The 15,035-nt window shown below is 40.1% G+C and overlaps 2 protein-coding genes across 2 annotated transcripts; one reads left to right on the top strand and one right to left on the bottom strand.

The window, feature by feature from the left end:
• Positions 1 to 513: 513 nt before the first annotated feature.
• On the bottom strand, positions 514 to 8,741 carry LOC137971258 (transmembrane protein 183A-like). Its single transcript, XM_068818056.1, has 3 exons — positions 8,584 to 8,741; positions 5,680 to 5,763; positions 514 to 3,564 (listed from the first exon to the last, which is right to left on the bottom strand). The coding sequence occupies exons 1-3, from the start codon at positions 8,666 to 8,668 to the stop codon at positions 2,630 to 2,632; spliced, it is 1,104 nt and encodes a 367-aa protein (XP_068674157.1). The 5' UTR covers positions 8,669 to 8,741; the 3' UTR covers positions 514 to 2,629.
• Positions 8,742 to 10,643: 1,902 nt separating this feature from the next.
• On the top strand, positions 10,644 to 14,992 carry LOC137969736 (uncharacterized). Its single transcript, XM_068816086.1, has 3 exons — positions 10,644 to 10,926; positions 13,080 to 13,304; positions 14,753 to 14,992. Exons 1-3 carry the CDS (start codon positions 10,711 to 10,713, stop codon positions 14,987 to 14,989), a joined length of 678 nt encoding a protein of 225 aa, XP_068672187.1. The 5' UTR covers positions 10,644 to 10,710; the 3' UTR covers positions 14,990 to 14,992.
• The last annotated feature ends 43 nt before the right edge of the window (positions 14,993 to 15,035 follow it).

The raw sequence follows: 15,035 nt of genomic DNA on the forward strand, positions 1-15,035 counted from the left end.
TGCCGAAAACTACCTCTGGAATTCTCAATCATTCTGAGACTATTCCGGTCGTTAATTACTCTGTTTAAATGCAATCATAGGAAACGCATATGCCACAAAATTGATACTTAGGATTATCCCGATCAAACGCGGCTTTAGTAATGATATTACTAAGGACATTACAAAAATGTCGTTTTTAATTGCCCTTACTTCGAAAACATTCCTTGTAATTTAGGAGGAAGATACTAGCCAATCTCAATTATGCAATAAGAAATTCTTCTATGACAAGGGGCGAGAATTCGATAGCGATTACACTAGGGTTTTCAACATGCGATCCATTTCTATCTTTGCCATTGGTAACGACACTGAGAAAGCAGTTGATAGTCTACGAGCACTGAGTCAAAAAATCTTAAGTAATCAAACCGCATTAGTATTTTTTGGTTCTCACTGGTTTAAGCAACAGACCAGTTCACGCTCTTGATTGCATAATGGGTAATCAGGGCAACATGGCAGGAAACTCAAAGGTTTGTAAGGAAATTCAAACAAAATAAACTGTACACGACTCTACTTTACAGACTTTTGCCTTCAAAATTCAAACAAGCAAGTCTGAGTTCATAGCTGAGATGAACTGGACTTGATATCTATTCTTTGTAATTCCTAAATATTGCTTTTTTTGTCTCCATACATTCTCTGTAATTTTGTGCCTTTGGAATTACAGGAAATGTGTGGCAGAAACTTTGTTTAATGAAATAATTTCTACAATAGACATTCTCCAACTTTCTTCTGCCGTATGTTTGAGCGCACATCTTCTGTTTTGGAAAATAACTAAAAAAACCAACATTCCATATCATGAATTCTTTTAATCGTTTTGAACTCCGACACAAACCTTTGAATCTCTCTCCATCTTGCCCTGATTACCCATGGAAGCACTCAAGAGCATGAACTCGTCTATATTTCAACATTTTACAGGAACCGGTCAAAACTGGAGTGACCGAAGCCGAGTCTTGAATTCTTACATTTCTTACTTCGACGGCTATTTTGGGGGTACTGGAGTATTCCCATAGGGCAGAGAAAAACAACTTAGAGCCAAAACCTTCGGTCACTTCATGACGGAAATTAACTGAATTGAAACGTTGAGCTTTGTAAAGTCGAGGCTAAACATCTCATTTCGATTGCATGACTCTAAGGGAGAGCGGAGCTACAGATCGGAAGGGAAAGGCTCTGCGACTCCAGCAAGAAAAACTCCGGTATTTTTTCCGAGAATACTCTTGTCACTCAGTTGGATAAATTCACCCTTTTAAGGTAATTACAACATTTGAAAACCCTCGTCTGATATAACACACTCAGCGCTGGGAAGTAACGCCTCCTTCTATACGAAAAAAAATTCCCCTTTTGCTTCCTTCTTCAATTAGCTGAAATTACCAGATAGCATTGCTTGTGAAAAGGAAACGCTCTGCTACATTTCCTGCAGGAAATTCCAAAACTTATCGAGGGACGATTTTATCTTTTCTGGAGTACCATGTAATTTACAAGTAGGTAAGCTGGGCTTTCGACAAATTGTCACGCGGCTGTTCGAAACAACGGATAAAGACCCTTACGCCCCCCTCAGTCATTATGTATACTACAATGAAAAAAGTCACTTCTCGTTTTTCTTCACATTTCGAAGTACTTCCGTTGAATACTTAACAGGCGAAATTTTTTCTAGTAATTTCAAGAGGAAGACTGTTTATTTTGACTCCACTTTTTTTCATGTAACGGTCCGCCATTACTTAGTCTTCTTCGCAGCCGTTTATTTGATGTCACGCAACGCTCCTCCCAAAAAAAGAGCGTTGCGTGACATCCAAAAAACGGCTGGGAAGGATACTGCAATTTTGGACAAAATAGATGAGAAATTTGTACCCCCCCCCCCCCCCCCCTTCCCCCCAAAATCAAGGATGGGAAAATGAAACGTTTTGGCTTTTGCGTGGCTTCATCCTTGATTTGGGGGGGATGGGGGTTTGCTGTTCCAGTTTATTCTGTCCACGATTGTAGCCATTACTTTGTGCGGTTCCGACCGATAAGCTATCAGCGATCTGGATTGAGGAGAAAGTGACATCATTCACTGACCAGCTTGATGAATGAAGTGTGTGAATATGCGGCTTAAGTAACGGCCATCAAAATAACAGTTTTGCTCGCATTTCGAGTACTCAGCACAAGAACGTTCGAAGTGTGACGAAAACGAGAAGTGAGACTGCGTGACATAAGGCTCATTTTACGCATTGCAAGATTCACACCTCATCTTGAAGTAACGCCATTAACTATTTATTTTTCGGGATTTGGGGTTGATGTACACCTCGGCGCACAGTCGCAGAAACTTGTAAGTCCTAAGGAACGTGATTGTTAATGGTGTGAACAAATTAACAATTCAGAATTGGGGCAATAGAACTTGCTTTCTTCGTCACTTCAGGCCCCTTTCAGCCTGGTTCTGCCGAAAGTAGGTATTCAATCTTGACAGCTCTTCCCACCTTTGCCCCAATCCCCCTCGCCCTTCGAAAAAAAATGGCAACATATATTTACTGAAAACAGCAAGGAAAGATTTTTCTACGATTTTTACCCAATTACCACGACTTCCACGACAATGTACCTTTGACGGTTTTCTGATAGAGTGAATTTATAGCTCGTGTCCTTGGCGAGGGTAGCCCGGGCTCCACCAATACAATACTTTGACATCATAGACCGGATCTAGAACCACGCTGGTTGCGTTCTCTTTTAGGTATCTGCCATCAGAACGCGGCGAGTGAAATGTCAACTTAACGCTGTTGTGATTCATGTCGCGACTTATGCCAACCAAAGCTCTGGTCAACACGTGACCTTGGACAGGTGCAAGAGGAAGAAAGTTGACACAATTTACTTGAAGTACACTGTTGTATTGTTCCGGATTGTAATTCAAATCGTCAACTTGAGCAAACCAACGAGGGCTGAAATAAATCGGCAGTCTCCTTGCGCCGAATGACTTTCGCGAAAACTTGAAATAAAACACCCATATTTTCTTCGTCTGTTTCTTGCAAACTCCCTGTTTGTACCACATTGAAATACACATGCGGGACTCAAGAACACTCGCATCAACTGTGCCAAATCTTGACGTCATTCGAGTCCTAAGTGGATCGTAACCATGAAACAACGCTCGTATAATCCTCGCCCGCAGCCCGGGACGACACTCGATCCTTTCCGGCCGAAGTCTCTCGGGTAAATTCTTGTGATCACTAATATGGCGATTGTAAAGTCGTAGCCAAAACGTTCTCGTGTTTATCGCGTCTCGCGCGCCCTTGCAAATGAGGGCAAAACTTTGAACATGTTCAGGTCTAATGTATTGAGCTAACAAACACCATACGTCTAAAGGATACGTAACGGCATCGTCGCTCGATTCTCCTCTCACAAAAGCCTTTAAGTTTACGTTCTTCTTCCGTCCCGTCAATGTGGATCGATTTTCCTTTTCTTCAGTTGGTTTTTCTTCATCTTTATCTTCATCTTCGACTTCTGAATCAAAATCTGTTCTTTCATACCAGGGAACTATATCCTCTTTTTCTTGTTTACAAACCAGGGAAGCTGATAAACAGATAAAGCAAATATTGTACTCTTGTTTTACAGATTAAAAAGGGTTTAAATATTATTCGAAAGTTACTCCTCTATCAGAATACTGCTGTCGTAAACTGATTGAATTGGAACAACAAAACCTCTCTCGCTTACAAAAAATTATTCTATGACTGAAGATCAGTAATCTCGATTGATATCCTTTTCTCATGTAATATGAAAACTCCTTCTGTTGTAGTGCTTTAATACTAGGCGACACGCCTTGAAAAATGTCAATCTTAATAATCCTTTCTCTTATTTCATAACGACATCGTACAAAATCACGACACTGCTATAAGTTCATGAATTAACTAATTATAGCGGTTTCCAGTTGACTGTCGAAAGAAATTTCTTGCCGCTTTGGTTCATGCTATTGGCCAAGAAACAAGTGCCATTTATTTACTTTTTCCCGCGGGGTTTCGTGATTGGCCAAGAATCGCGCGCCAGATTTCCACCCCACCCAACTTCGCCCAAACTTAACGGTTAGAATTGGGGTGCACTTACATCAAGTACGTATTGTGCGGCCGAATTTCGATCAACACCTCTCTGGCCTCACCTTCAAAATCTTAAAACCAATATGTCAAGTTCTTTTATTAAGGCCCCGAAATCAGACCCCCAAAGTTCAACATGTACTATAATGCTGTTGTCAAATGAAAAGTTTCCACTTGCAGTAGTGCTGTGCCACGTCTACAATCCTGTGGCTCAACCTCAAGCCTTTAAATGATTCAACACTAACACACTAATAATTCATACAGGAAAGCAAAAGAAACGGTTATTAATCAGTGACTTCATTACCGGTTTATCTCACAGAATAGCACATGAACTATGATTGGGAAATTTAACCGGCGGTATTCTACTGTACAGTACAGTCCATAGAATATGGAAGCTTGATTTCTTTCTCAATAAAAATATCTAGGAATAATATTATTCTAAATATCTAACGAGCTCATTATCTCGGGTCTCACTCTAACTTCCTGCTGCAAATATTCATCTCTCAGGCCATAAATTGATTTGCAAAAAAGAAGGCACCAGTTACTTTGAGAACAGCCTCGAGGAAACGAGGTTAGTAAGAGGTATGATGTATGATACAGATTTCTCTTTGTTCATAATTTATTCATTACACTAAAAAAATGTATTATGAAAAGGTTAGGAAACTAAAATAAAGGACTTAAACCCTCATTGCTGACGCTGAATACGGCAGCTAACAATCTGAACAGCAGTGTTGTTTTACATTTGTCACCTGGAGGCCAAGCCAGGAGTTTTTTAAGTTTATGCAGCACAAACAATATTATTTTGCAACCTGCTATTGAACGAAACTGAAGTGCTTTCACTCAAAAGAGCTACAATTTAATTACATCACATCATAACTTCTGTTCAACAGGGTTTTTCATGCCACAATGTTGAACCTGAGAGAAATTACTTCCAACAACTTCACAATACATGTAACTTCTTTTTCTGTTGGTTGTGTCCTTTTCTAGAGAATGATCGACCACTTGTTTGCTTAGTCCATTACATAATTTGAGTATATATTTCTTGAATGTTTTGTTCCTTGGCAGACTTAAGGAGGGTGGGGAGATTGGGAGAATGATTGCAGTGCAGTCCTTTTCAACAGAGCTGGAGGCATCATGGTCTGACTGGTGATTAAGATGTTAGATTTACATGTCATTGCACTTGGTTCCAATTCCGCTGACCTTTGGCCATCTATAGATGATGCCATAGTTTTGTCATTCAACCATTCTTTGGTTATGTGACTACCATGTCACCACTCACTGTCATTCAAAGTGTTTAAGGTCAAATGATTTCACTGAAATACTTTTCAATTGAGTAATTTTTTTATTACAGTCTTAGTTTTTAGCCCTTTTATTAGAAAGGGTTTCAGAGGCCTGAAATTTGTCTCCAGCACTCTTCAGAAATAGCTGACTAGTAGCCTTCTATGTAGGTACCAGTTGTTGTTTTAATGGTGATAACATTTAGTTGAATCATGTCTTTCAGGTTATGAAAAGTTGACTTGCCTTTGGACTAGTTTGATTGCTAAGTGCACTGCTACGAAAAATAAAGCATTTAGTTTTGTTACAAAGATTTGCACTTTACCTGCATTAGCTGCTAACTGTCTGGAGATCCTCTTAAGTGCTTCCTTTGCATCCTCAGCATTCGCAAAGTCTGAAATGGCCACATCTAATACAATTTGGAGAAAAAAATGCTCCTCATTGCAGAGTAATGTAACTTAAGAACTTATTATTGATTTTACAAAATGAAGATATGCGCAACTTGGCATAATCTAAGTTCCACTGCATGATATCCGCAACAAACTATTAAGTACAATTACACGAATAATACTACGGAACATCAAGTTATGCCTGTGCAACAGTTTCATAATGGTATTGAAAAGAATGACTGAGATTGAAATTGTTAACCCCAGCAGATGAAATGAAGAGATGATATTTTTTCAAAGGTGACTCAAGGATACAGTGGAACCCTGCTATAAAAAAGTGCCACTGTACCAACGAATTATCTGGTTAATAGCCAAAATATTTATTATAGCGGAGTAATTTAATAAATAACAATTACCAAAAATTCAATGCTGTACGTAATACTGTATGTAGAAAACATTATTTTTGAGTGTAACGCACTGACAATCCAGACATCAAATTCAAGAACACTTTCAATTAACTTTAAAGTGCCCCTGTGACCAAAAAATCAATTCATATTTTTCTTTGGATTTCAAATGTTAACAAAACACCAAGTGACCCACGTTTTAAGCTTTGATGTCAAAAAGACACCTCTTTATTTTAACTGTAATTTTCCTATTTAATGGTCCGCCATTACTAACATTATGTTCTTGAGAGAGCTGGATCGAGGAGAAAATGACGTCAAAGGCTCACTAGTTTACGAATGCAATAAGTGTGTACGCCGCAGAATTAATATGCAGCACGGGGGTTTTGGGCTTTCAGACGTTTAAACTCATGCTTTGCATATATAATAAGCTGCGTTCACACGCTGAAATTTTAAGCTAGTGAGCCTCTGACGTCACTTTTCCCTGGATCCAATCGTCTGAGGTCAGTTTTGAACGTGAGTAATGGCGGACCGTGAAATCCAAAACTTACTCTCAAAGTAAACGGCCTTTGGATAAAAATCAAAGCTCAAATTTTTGCCAGTCAGGTGTTAAGCAAACACACTTTCAAAATCTGAAGGAAAAAAGGAAGTGGTTTTTTTGATCACAGGGGCACTTTACATTCAGAATTAACCTGTCGGCAAGCTGAATGATAAATTCAACACTGCAATAGTACAATGCAAGTATTGGTCGAAACCGGAATAAAGCAAGCCGTGATTTCTACTCAAATCTACCATTTTCACTGACTGTTGTGCCCGGCCGGACGAAATATTTGTTATAACTGGGTGAATTGTGCGTTGGGACTGTGAAAATCTTATTAGTTATAGCGGGAATTTCATTATAGTAGGGTTTGTTATAGCAGGGTTCGTTTCCCCATATTTTACTGCAATTCTGCCAGGCTTTCAGATGATGTTTGTTATAACGTGGTCTTCCTTATAGCGGGGTTCCACTGTACTAGGAGAAAATGCAAGTACTTCTTTGCAGGAGTGGAATCCATGACCTTCCAATTACTAATTATGATGTTCTGCCACTGAGCTGTACGAGACTCACGGGAGCCAAGCCATTAAACCAGGTTCAGGTGACAAATTTTATTGTCCTAAACTGCTAGGAGTGGTAGAGCATCTGAACTAGTAATCCAAAGGTCATAGGTTCAACTCCTGCTGAGAAGCACTCCGAGTTTTTCAGAGCATCCCTGAGTCACCATTGAAAAAAAACAAATATCATCTCTACAGTTTCATAATAGTTTGCTATCTTAAGCTCCGGCTAAACATTGTAACATTGTTGGAAGAACACATCCCAACATAGTTATAAGAATGCTTCTAACAATGTTGGATAGCCATATAACGTTGAGAACACATCACCTTAGTCACCTCGGCCATTTTGGATTGCTCATCGTTCTCGGATTGGAGACCGGGGCCTTCACTCTGAATGGTCTTTGCAATACAAAATTGTTGAAAGGGCAGCTACGCCCTTCAACATTTGTTGTATGTTGGAGAAAAAGTTTGATCGAAAACAAAACATTCTTCCGGCAAAAAAATACATGCGACATATACATGTTGTAACATCGTTTATCCAACAAATGTTTTATAACAATGTTTGAACTTGTAGCTGGGGCTTTATGGAGTTCATTTACCGGTATATTCTTGACCCATCTGTTGACATTAACTTAGCATTTTTCAATGAAAATCTTGAAATTTTCTTTAGGTAAAACCATTTTAACCTTGGGAGGTGTATCGATTTGATGCACTCTGACTAATCAATAAATGGAAACTTGACAGAGAGGCTAAATATCAACTGATTCAATGATGAATCTGAATGATGACATATTGGTACATGTATGTCTTTGTACCACATTTAGAGAAAACGTTGTCAGAACAGAGAGGAGAACCAACATCAAATTGAACCTCCACGATGTTCACTTAAGATATCCATGTTTGTTGTTGTTGGTTTGCAAAGCTAGTCTCAGACCATCTCTCATTGTTATATACCAAGACTTTCACTCAACAAAACTAGCACTGTGATTGGGTAATTCTTGGTCACATGCCCCTGATCCAATTCACATGTATCCCGACCGGGATACAATCCCGCAGTTGTTGCCCGCTCCGGATGTTTTGCTGTGATTGTTCAAGGAAACGTCTAAACATACAACAAAGCACTTAATGTTTGGTCCCTCAGGAAACTAGTTAGTTTTGTTTTCCCTCGAGTCTTGAGGTTTCCCTCGCCTCTCGGGAAAACAAAACTAACTGTTTCGCTCGGGACCATACATTAAGTGTATAATATTCCCTGAATTTATTAAACTCAAATAATATTTTGGATCTACTGTACAGTATGAATTGTTGCCTTCATGGAACTAGCATTGTTTACTATTCTCTTTAAATTCTTACCTCCACTGATACCCTGTTTTTCATACAATGCTTCTCGAAGACGTCCAGACCTTTCTGTTCTATTCTTGCGTTTTCTTCGAGGCATAATCGAATGATCGCCTGTTAGAGAAGTTTATCATATGGTCCACATTTGTCAGCCATGTTTCCCTATGTAACCTGGCCTTGCACGTCCGCAATGCGTGCTAGTTGCTCAAATCTGGAATCTGTGGGGGTAGTATGGCTTCTAATTTTAAATGCTTCGGTGGACAATGTAAAGTTTGTGTTCTTCTTTGATGTCAAGAGTTCTTTGTTAAGTTCACCGTTCATAGAAAGGTACAATCGTCTTATGTAAGCCGCGGCTTATTTTCTCTCGTATAAACGGCCCTATTGAATAGGGAAGGGGATGTCTTTTGGAAAATTTATAGCGTGGTACAAATAGTCCCGTTATATTACGCCTGTAAACTGCTGTGAAGACACAATGTGTCAACTCCGATTTGACGCCGATTGTAGCTTGACCAAGCAGGCGCCAGATGAGACTCGAAACACGTATCTGTATGAATCAGTTGTTCTAATTGACCCCGAAAGGCCCCTGAGCGATTAATAAAGGTCATATGAAATAGACAATTTTATCGATGCCGATGCCAAATTGAAGTCTATTGCTTTGATGGATTACATGGACCAATTCGGTTAACTCAATGTTGTACCCAATTACAATACTTTCGGAATAAATCGTTTTGTTCCAAGTATTCCCATATCATTTAAATGTGAATGCTACATTATCATGAAAATGCAATGCACAAAGCATCTTAACCCCAAGAGATTTGAATTGGGTACAACATTGAGTAAGCAGAATTGGTCTATTATGGGATCCACAGGAGAAAAATGCCCATTTGCTGGGGGTATATAAACGCTTTTGGTTGCATAATATTATTCCGCCTTTCTCTCGGACTTAAATCTGTGATCTTCCTCCTTTCATTTTATGTTCATTCCGCACTACATTATTGGAGGTTTTTACGTAACGTTATCGCGCCCATGTTGGTGGACGAATCTTTCATTAGCTTCTTTTGTTCGTCTAACAGAAGTCGCACATTTCTCTATCGTTATTGGTGTCTCAAAAGGTTCGTTGAAAACGTCCTGGATGACATTTCATACATTCTAAATAGACCACTTTCGATGTATTAAAATTCAGTCCGAAACAAAATACATCATCTCGAGGCTCTGGGGAATAAATAATTATAAGGATTTGTATGAGTTTATTCCCCAGAGCCTCGAGATGATGCCTTTTGTTTAGGACTGAAAAGTGGTCTATTTTCATCCACCCTTTAGCGTGATACAGCTTGAATTCGCAACTGCCATCTCTCAGCTGGCTTCAGTTGATAGCTGAGTTGGAAGAACAAGTGCAGCGCAATTGCATGGTCATATAGGTTCGAATCCCGTTAAAGTCTGCATCTCTTAAGCTTGCGTATGCTTACACCTGCGATCCTTCTCACTTTCATTTGATTGTCATTCCGCAGTTTAAGTATGACATATCATATATTCTAAATTGATAACTTAAAACGACAACTCTTTCTATGAGTGCAATCAATTGTGAAGGTTACGTTCGAATCATCCGATCACCGTCCGGACTTCTTCGTATGCGTGCAATCAACTGTCACGGTCGCGTTCAAGTTAGCCTGCGAGGAGGGTCACCCAACCCCAGTCCCTCGGAGAGCCTGCTCGCAGGCTAGATTCGAGTTGGTTTTATGACTACCCTTCAAACCTAATTTTCTTTCTTAGTGGTTGAACTTCATGTACTTAGTTTAGCTTGCGTTGTATTCTTATTGCAGTCGGGAAAGGATCGCGTCACACATTTTGCTATCTCACACTCCCTTATTGAGTTTCCCGAACATCTTGTTTAATTTTTGAAGAGGCAAAAAGAGGCTCAATAGGCGCGGGTGGCAATAATAGCCTTGACGCGAGGCAGGTTCGTATCCCATTCCCTCAGTCTTTCGTACCGGCTGATCCCAAAAATAAACTTTGTAACACGACTCCACTCAGAGTGATAGAAAAAACACTTGACACCCCATTCATTACTCAAAGATTTTCTCCTTTTGTTGTCGAACTGACAACTCATTCCAATCCAGTGCGCTTGAAAAAGAGAGCGTCATTATGCTTTTCCTATGTATTGCCGCTGTCATTTTTACTTCAGCTGCGGCTGAATCTACCTGCCGCGAGCTCTACGTGTCTTACGATTTGTCCGACAATTTTAACGAAACCATCGCTCACTCAATCCACTCAATGACTGTGCAAGGACTTCGTTTGTTTAACCCTCGAGCGACGGCAGACAACCGCGTACCAACCGTTAACCATGATATTAAGGATGAGGTAAGCTCAGTGATGATGATGATGATGAACTTTAAGTGTCAAGTGTATTTAGAGTAATTGAAACACTGCATCAGGGTTCGTACTCTTTTAAGCACTTCAACTTTCATGACTTTCCATGACTGTTTCCATGACCTTTTCAAAACTATCCTTACTTTAGGATATTACGCAGATCAAATTTGAATAAAATTAACAATCTCTTTACGCCCAACAGACGGAAACTTCCGATTGTTTGATAGAAACTCGTCTTTATTTCATTTTGTCCTTGCTTTGACACTGCGATGATTAATTTTCGATTTATGACCGACCATAAAATTCCATGACTTTCCAGGCTTGGAAAATGAAATTGTTAAATACTTTTCATGACTTTCCAGATCTTCCATGACCCGTACGAACGCCGTGCATACAAACCAAATCAAATCAACTAATATCAAATTGTAGGTTGGCGAAAACCGGAGTACCCGGAGAAAAACACTCTCCAAGCAAAGTAGAAAACCAACAAACTCAGCCCACATGTGACGCCGTTGGTAAATGAACTGAACAAAATGAATGCAAAAAAAAAACCCGTAAAGGATTTTTGTGAATTTTGATGACGCTCACTCCACTACGTGTTCGTTCTTGGTACGTGTTGGAACGAAAAGTATCCAATTGCAATATCAAGATTTCATTAATCTTCCCTTATTTGAGACTAAGCGGCCACCAAGGTTTTTCATTACACAGTATTCTCATACGCGTACACATTTTACGCTTCATGCACTCGACCCAGAAATGCCTTTAATGAAATAACTTTAACCATAATGTAGTTCTACTATTATTCTCCTTCGCGTAAACAGCCGCCGCACGCGGATTAAATCATTTGGATAACTGCGTGCTCCCGTGCGAGGCATTCTGTTGGCCTTAGAAGCCCCTTGGGTCTCTCGACCTTTTATACGCCCTTACAGTCAAATTCGCTCTGTTTTCGCAAGTCTACTCAACGACAGTGCGAACAAGTTCCCCACTCTCCTCCCCTTCAGTGGCGCTTGCAAACATTTCTCTGGCCTGCGTAGCTGGCGGTATTATTGGCTCGGAGAATGGGGAGGAGAGGGGAGGGGCGCCCCTCCCCATTCTTCGCGCGGCTTTTGCCGCTCGTTAATTTGCCCCTCGCGCCAACAATCCCACCAGTTACGCAGGCTAATGACCACAACCAGGTTTTCTGAGCCCGCGAGACTGTGAACCCCCAGCAAACCATTGTTCCTAGGTACTTCATTTATCCCCTATTATAGTGTATTTAAATTATAATGTATTCCCACGCGTATAATAAGGGATACATGAAGTACTTACCCAGGAGCCCATACTTATGGGCTCCTGACTTACCCCATTGTTTTAACGAAAACCGCTGGTCAACAACCTGGTTTTGGTCATTGCTGTCTAAGGTCTTCCTAAAATTTCTCCATCAGATTACCCCACAGCTTACGCATTTTTTTTTCCACCTATAGACCGTGTTCACAAATGGCGGTCACATTTATAATTCTTTTGTCCACGTGCAAATTAGCCTACCAAGCCTCATTTTAGAGCAAGAATTCTTTTCAATTCACTGTATGGTATCGAGGCTTGGTAGGCTAATTTGCACTTTGACAAAAGAATTATAAATTGGCCGCCATTTATGAATAAGAAATAACTTATCCATCATGAGGCATAGGGTAGCTTTTACGCGGATGTGAATGGGCCTTTTTCGATATATTAAAATTCAGCTTGAAAGAGAGGTTTAGAGGACAAAGACAAAGCAAAGTGGATGACATGTAAATATTTTTCACATTCATTCCAACGTGTTTCTATAGTTTTTGTCCTCACTGCCTCACTATAAAGCGTAATATTTGATATTTCGAAAATGGCCTATTACAATCTTTGCCTTCAGAATGCGGTAGGTCGCTGTCACTCTTTTCTCCCTCAGTCACAACTCCTTTGAATCGCAAAACAGATCTCTTTAAATTGCGCGGCCATATAGTAAATCCTTTATTATCCAAGTTCGAGATACATTGGCCTCGTTTTTCTTGTTCTTCGTTTTAAATGCACCGAGACCTTGATCGACTTTCCGGTTATTATTAATGGAGTGAGTTAATTCAGTGAGTGACTCATAAATAACTTGGACAACACACAGTGACTGAATACAATTTCAGGAACACCTGGTGTTGCCCTATGCCCCAGAGGACCCCACTGAGAAAGATTTCAGTACAGACACAATGAACATCATTGACGCTGTAATGAGCAAGATAGGTCTTGATGATGATGGCCTGGGCCGAGAGTGGTCCCCTACTGAGCGAATTGTGCACAAATTTCACATGATTGACGTCTGGCACAGAGTGAAGGAAGTCTTTCATGAAGTAAAGCAAAACCCTCCTCAGGTAATAATTCCTACAAAAACTAGGGATTACGAGGATGAAACCTTTCATTAGACTTCATGAAAAAAATGATAATACTGATAAATACCCTCCTCCGTTCAGACCAGGATCGATGCCAATGGAGGAAAACACCACCCCCCCTCCCCCCTCCCCTTCCCCTCTTTGTCAGTGCTAAGTCGTTATCCGTAGCTTACTTAAAGGAATTTGAGATGAGAAAACCGAGCGGTCAATTGGATGGTTGCACCAAAAATGCTCTGAAGGAACATCATATTTTATCACAGTTGTCTTTTTGCAGCCTCATTTGCAAAGGAAGCCACGCTGAAGTCCTTGGGACACGTTTCCATTGCTCAAATTATTTAGTGATATTTCCTCAGTCTTCACTTTCATTTCCACAAATAATACATTTTAATGAAAAATAGGACAAAAATTATTAAGTAAAAGAGAGTTGAAACCATATCGCTGATTTATTAGCAACTATTATTCACTAGACAACTGAGTCAAACTCAACCTGTCATAAGCTTTTACATAGCGGACTTCAAGTTTAAGATAAGACATAAAATCATGGTAGATTAAATGTTGTTTCAAGTTGAATTGAATCTTTACTCTTTGACTTTCTATTGAGCTAAATTAGTGCTTCTTTCGCAATAGTAAACTTATCCCAAAATCGGGGACTATTCAATCGTGTAATTGTCTGGAAGTGCTTAGTGTCATTTTAAACTCACTGCAAAAAATGCCGACCAATTTCCAGATCTGACTCAGTGGCCTGGCCTTCTTATGACGAAGGTCACATAGGGCCTCTCTTTCCTTTTAGGCCAGGTCACTGTGCATAAGAACTGCCTAATGGGTCACTTCGAGTTTGCGTGGGAGACAGGATCGGGAGTCTCACTGAATTGCATTGTGGGACTGTTTTGGGGACGAGCCACCGTTTGTGCAGTCGTTTACTCTTCAAAGTAAAAACACTTTTGTATATTCTTGTGCGATAACAATTAACTTCGGGCTAAATCTTTATTATCTCAATCACCTTATGATCAAAACTTTTCGTTTTCCGGACAATTTTGCACCTTGGCAAGCGAGCCAGCGTTTCAAAATTACCACTATACAATATTCTGGAGGTTTAGGAAGCCCAGCTACTGGTATATCGCTTTCTTGCAACTTGAGTTCTTGCTCCCCGCACGCAATGATGAAAATGTGTCCCCAAAAACAGTCCCACAGTCCAATTCAAGAAGGCTCTCGACCTTGTCTCCCGCGCAACCTCAAAATGGCCAATAGCCCACTTTCGATATATTAAAATTCAGTACCAAACAAAAGGCATCATCTCGAGGCTCTGAGGAATAAACTCGTACAAATCCTTATATTTATTCCCCAGAGCCTCGAGATGATGCTTTCTGTCAAGGCCTGAATTTTAATATATCGAAAGTGGGCTATTCTTCACTTGTATATTTTTCCCGCAGGATGAACTGTGCGAATGTCTGATGGATACCGCATCAAATGGTATCTTCCAGGCCGTACACTGGGTGGCTGAACATTACAAGTCTGGCACGCCAATTACGCTACTTAACCGGCCAATACCAAAGCTCAAAGATGCTGCATCCTGGAAAATCTGGAAGCGTCGTATGTTGTACTACTACAAGCGTCCTGCGCTTTATGATAGCAGTGTCTTTCTGTATTGTGCTATTAAGCATTTTTGAGCTAGTTTCCATCTGAATAAAGGCGATAAAAGGTTGCCAGTAAAAT

This window comes from Montipora foliosa, chromosome 9, assembly GCF_036669935.1.
Source record: "Montipora foliosa isolate CH-2021 chromosome 9, ASM3666993v2, whole genome shotgun sequence".
Lineage (NCBI taxonomy): Eukaryota > Metazoa > Cnidaria > Anthozoa > Scleractinia > Acroporidae > Montipora > Montipora foliosa.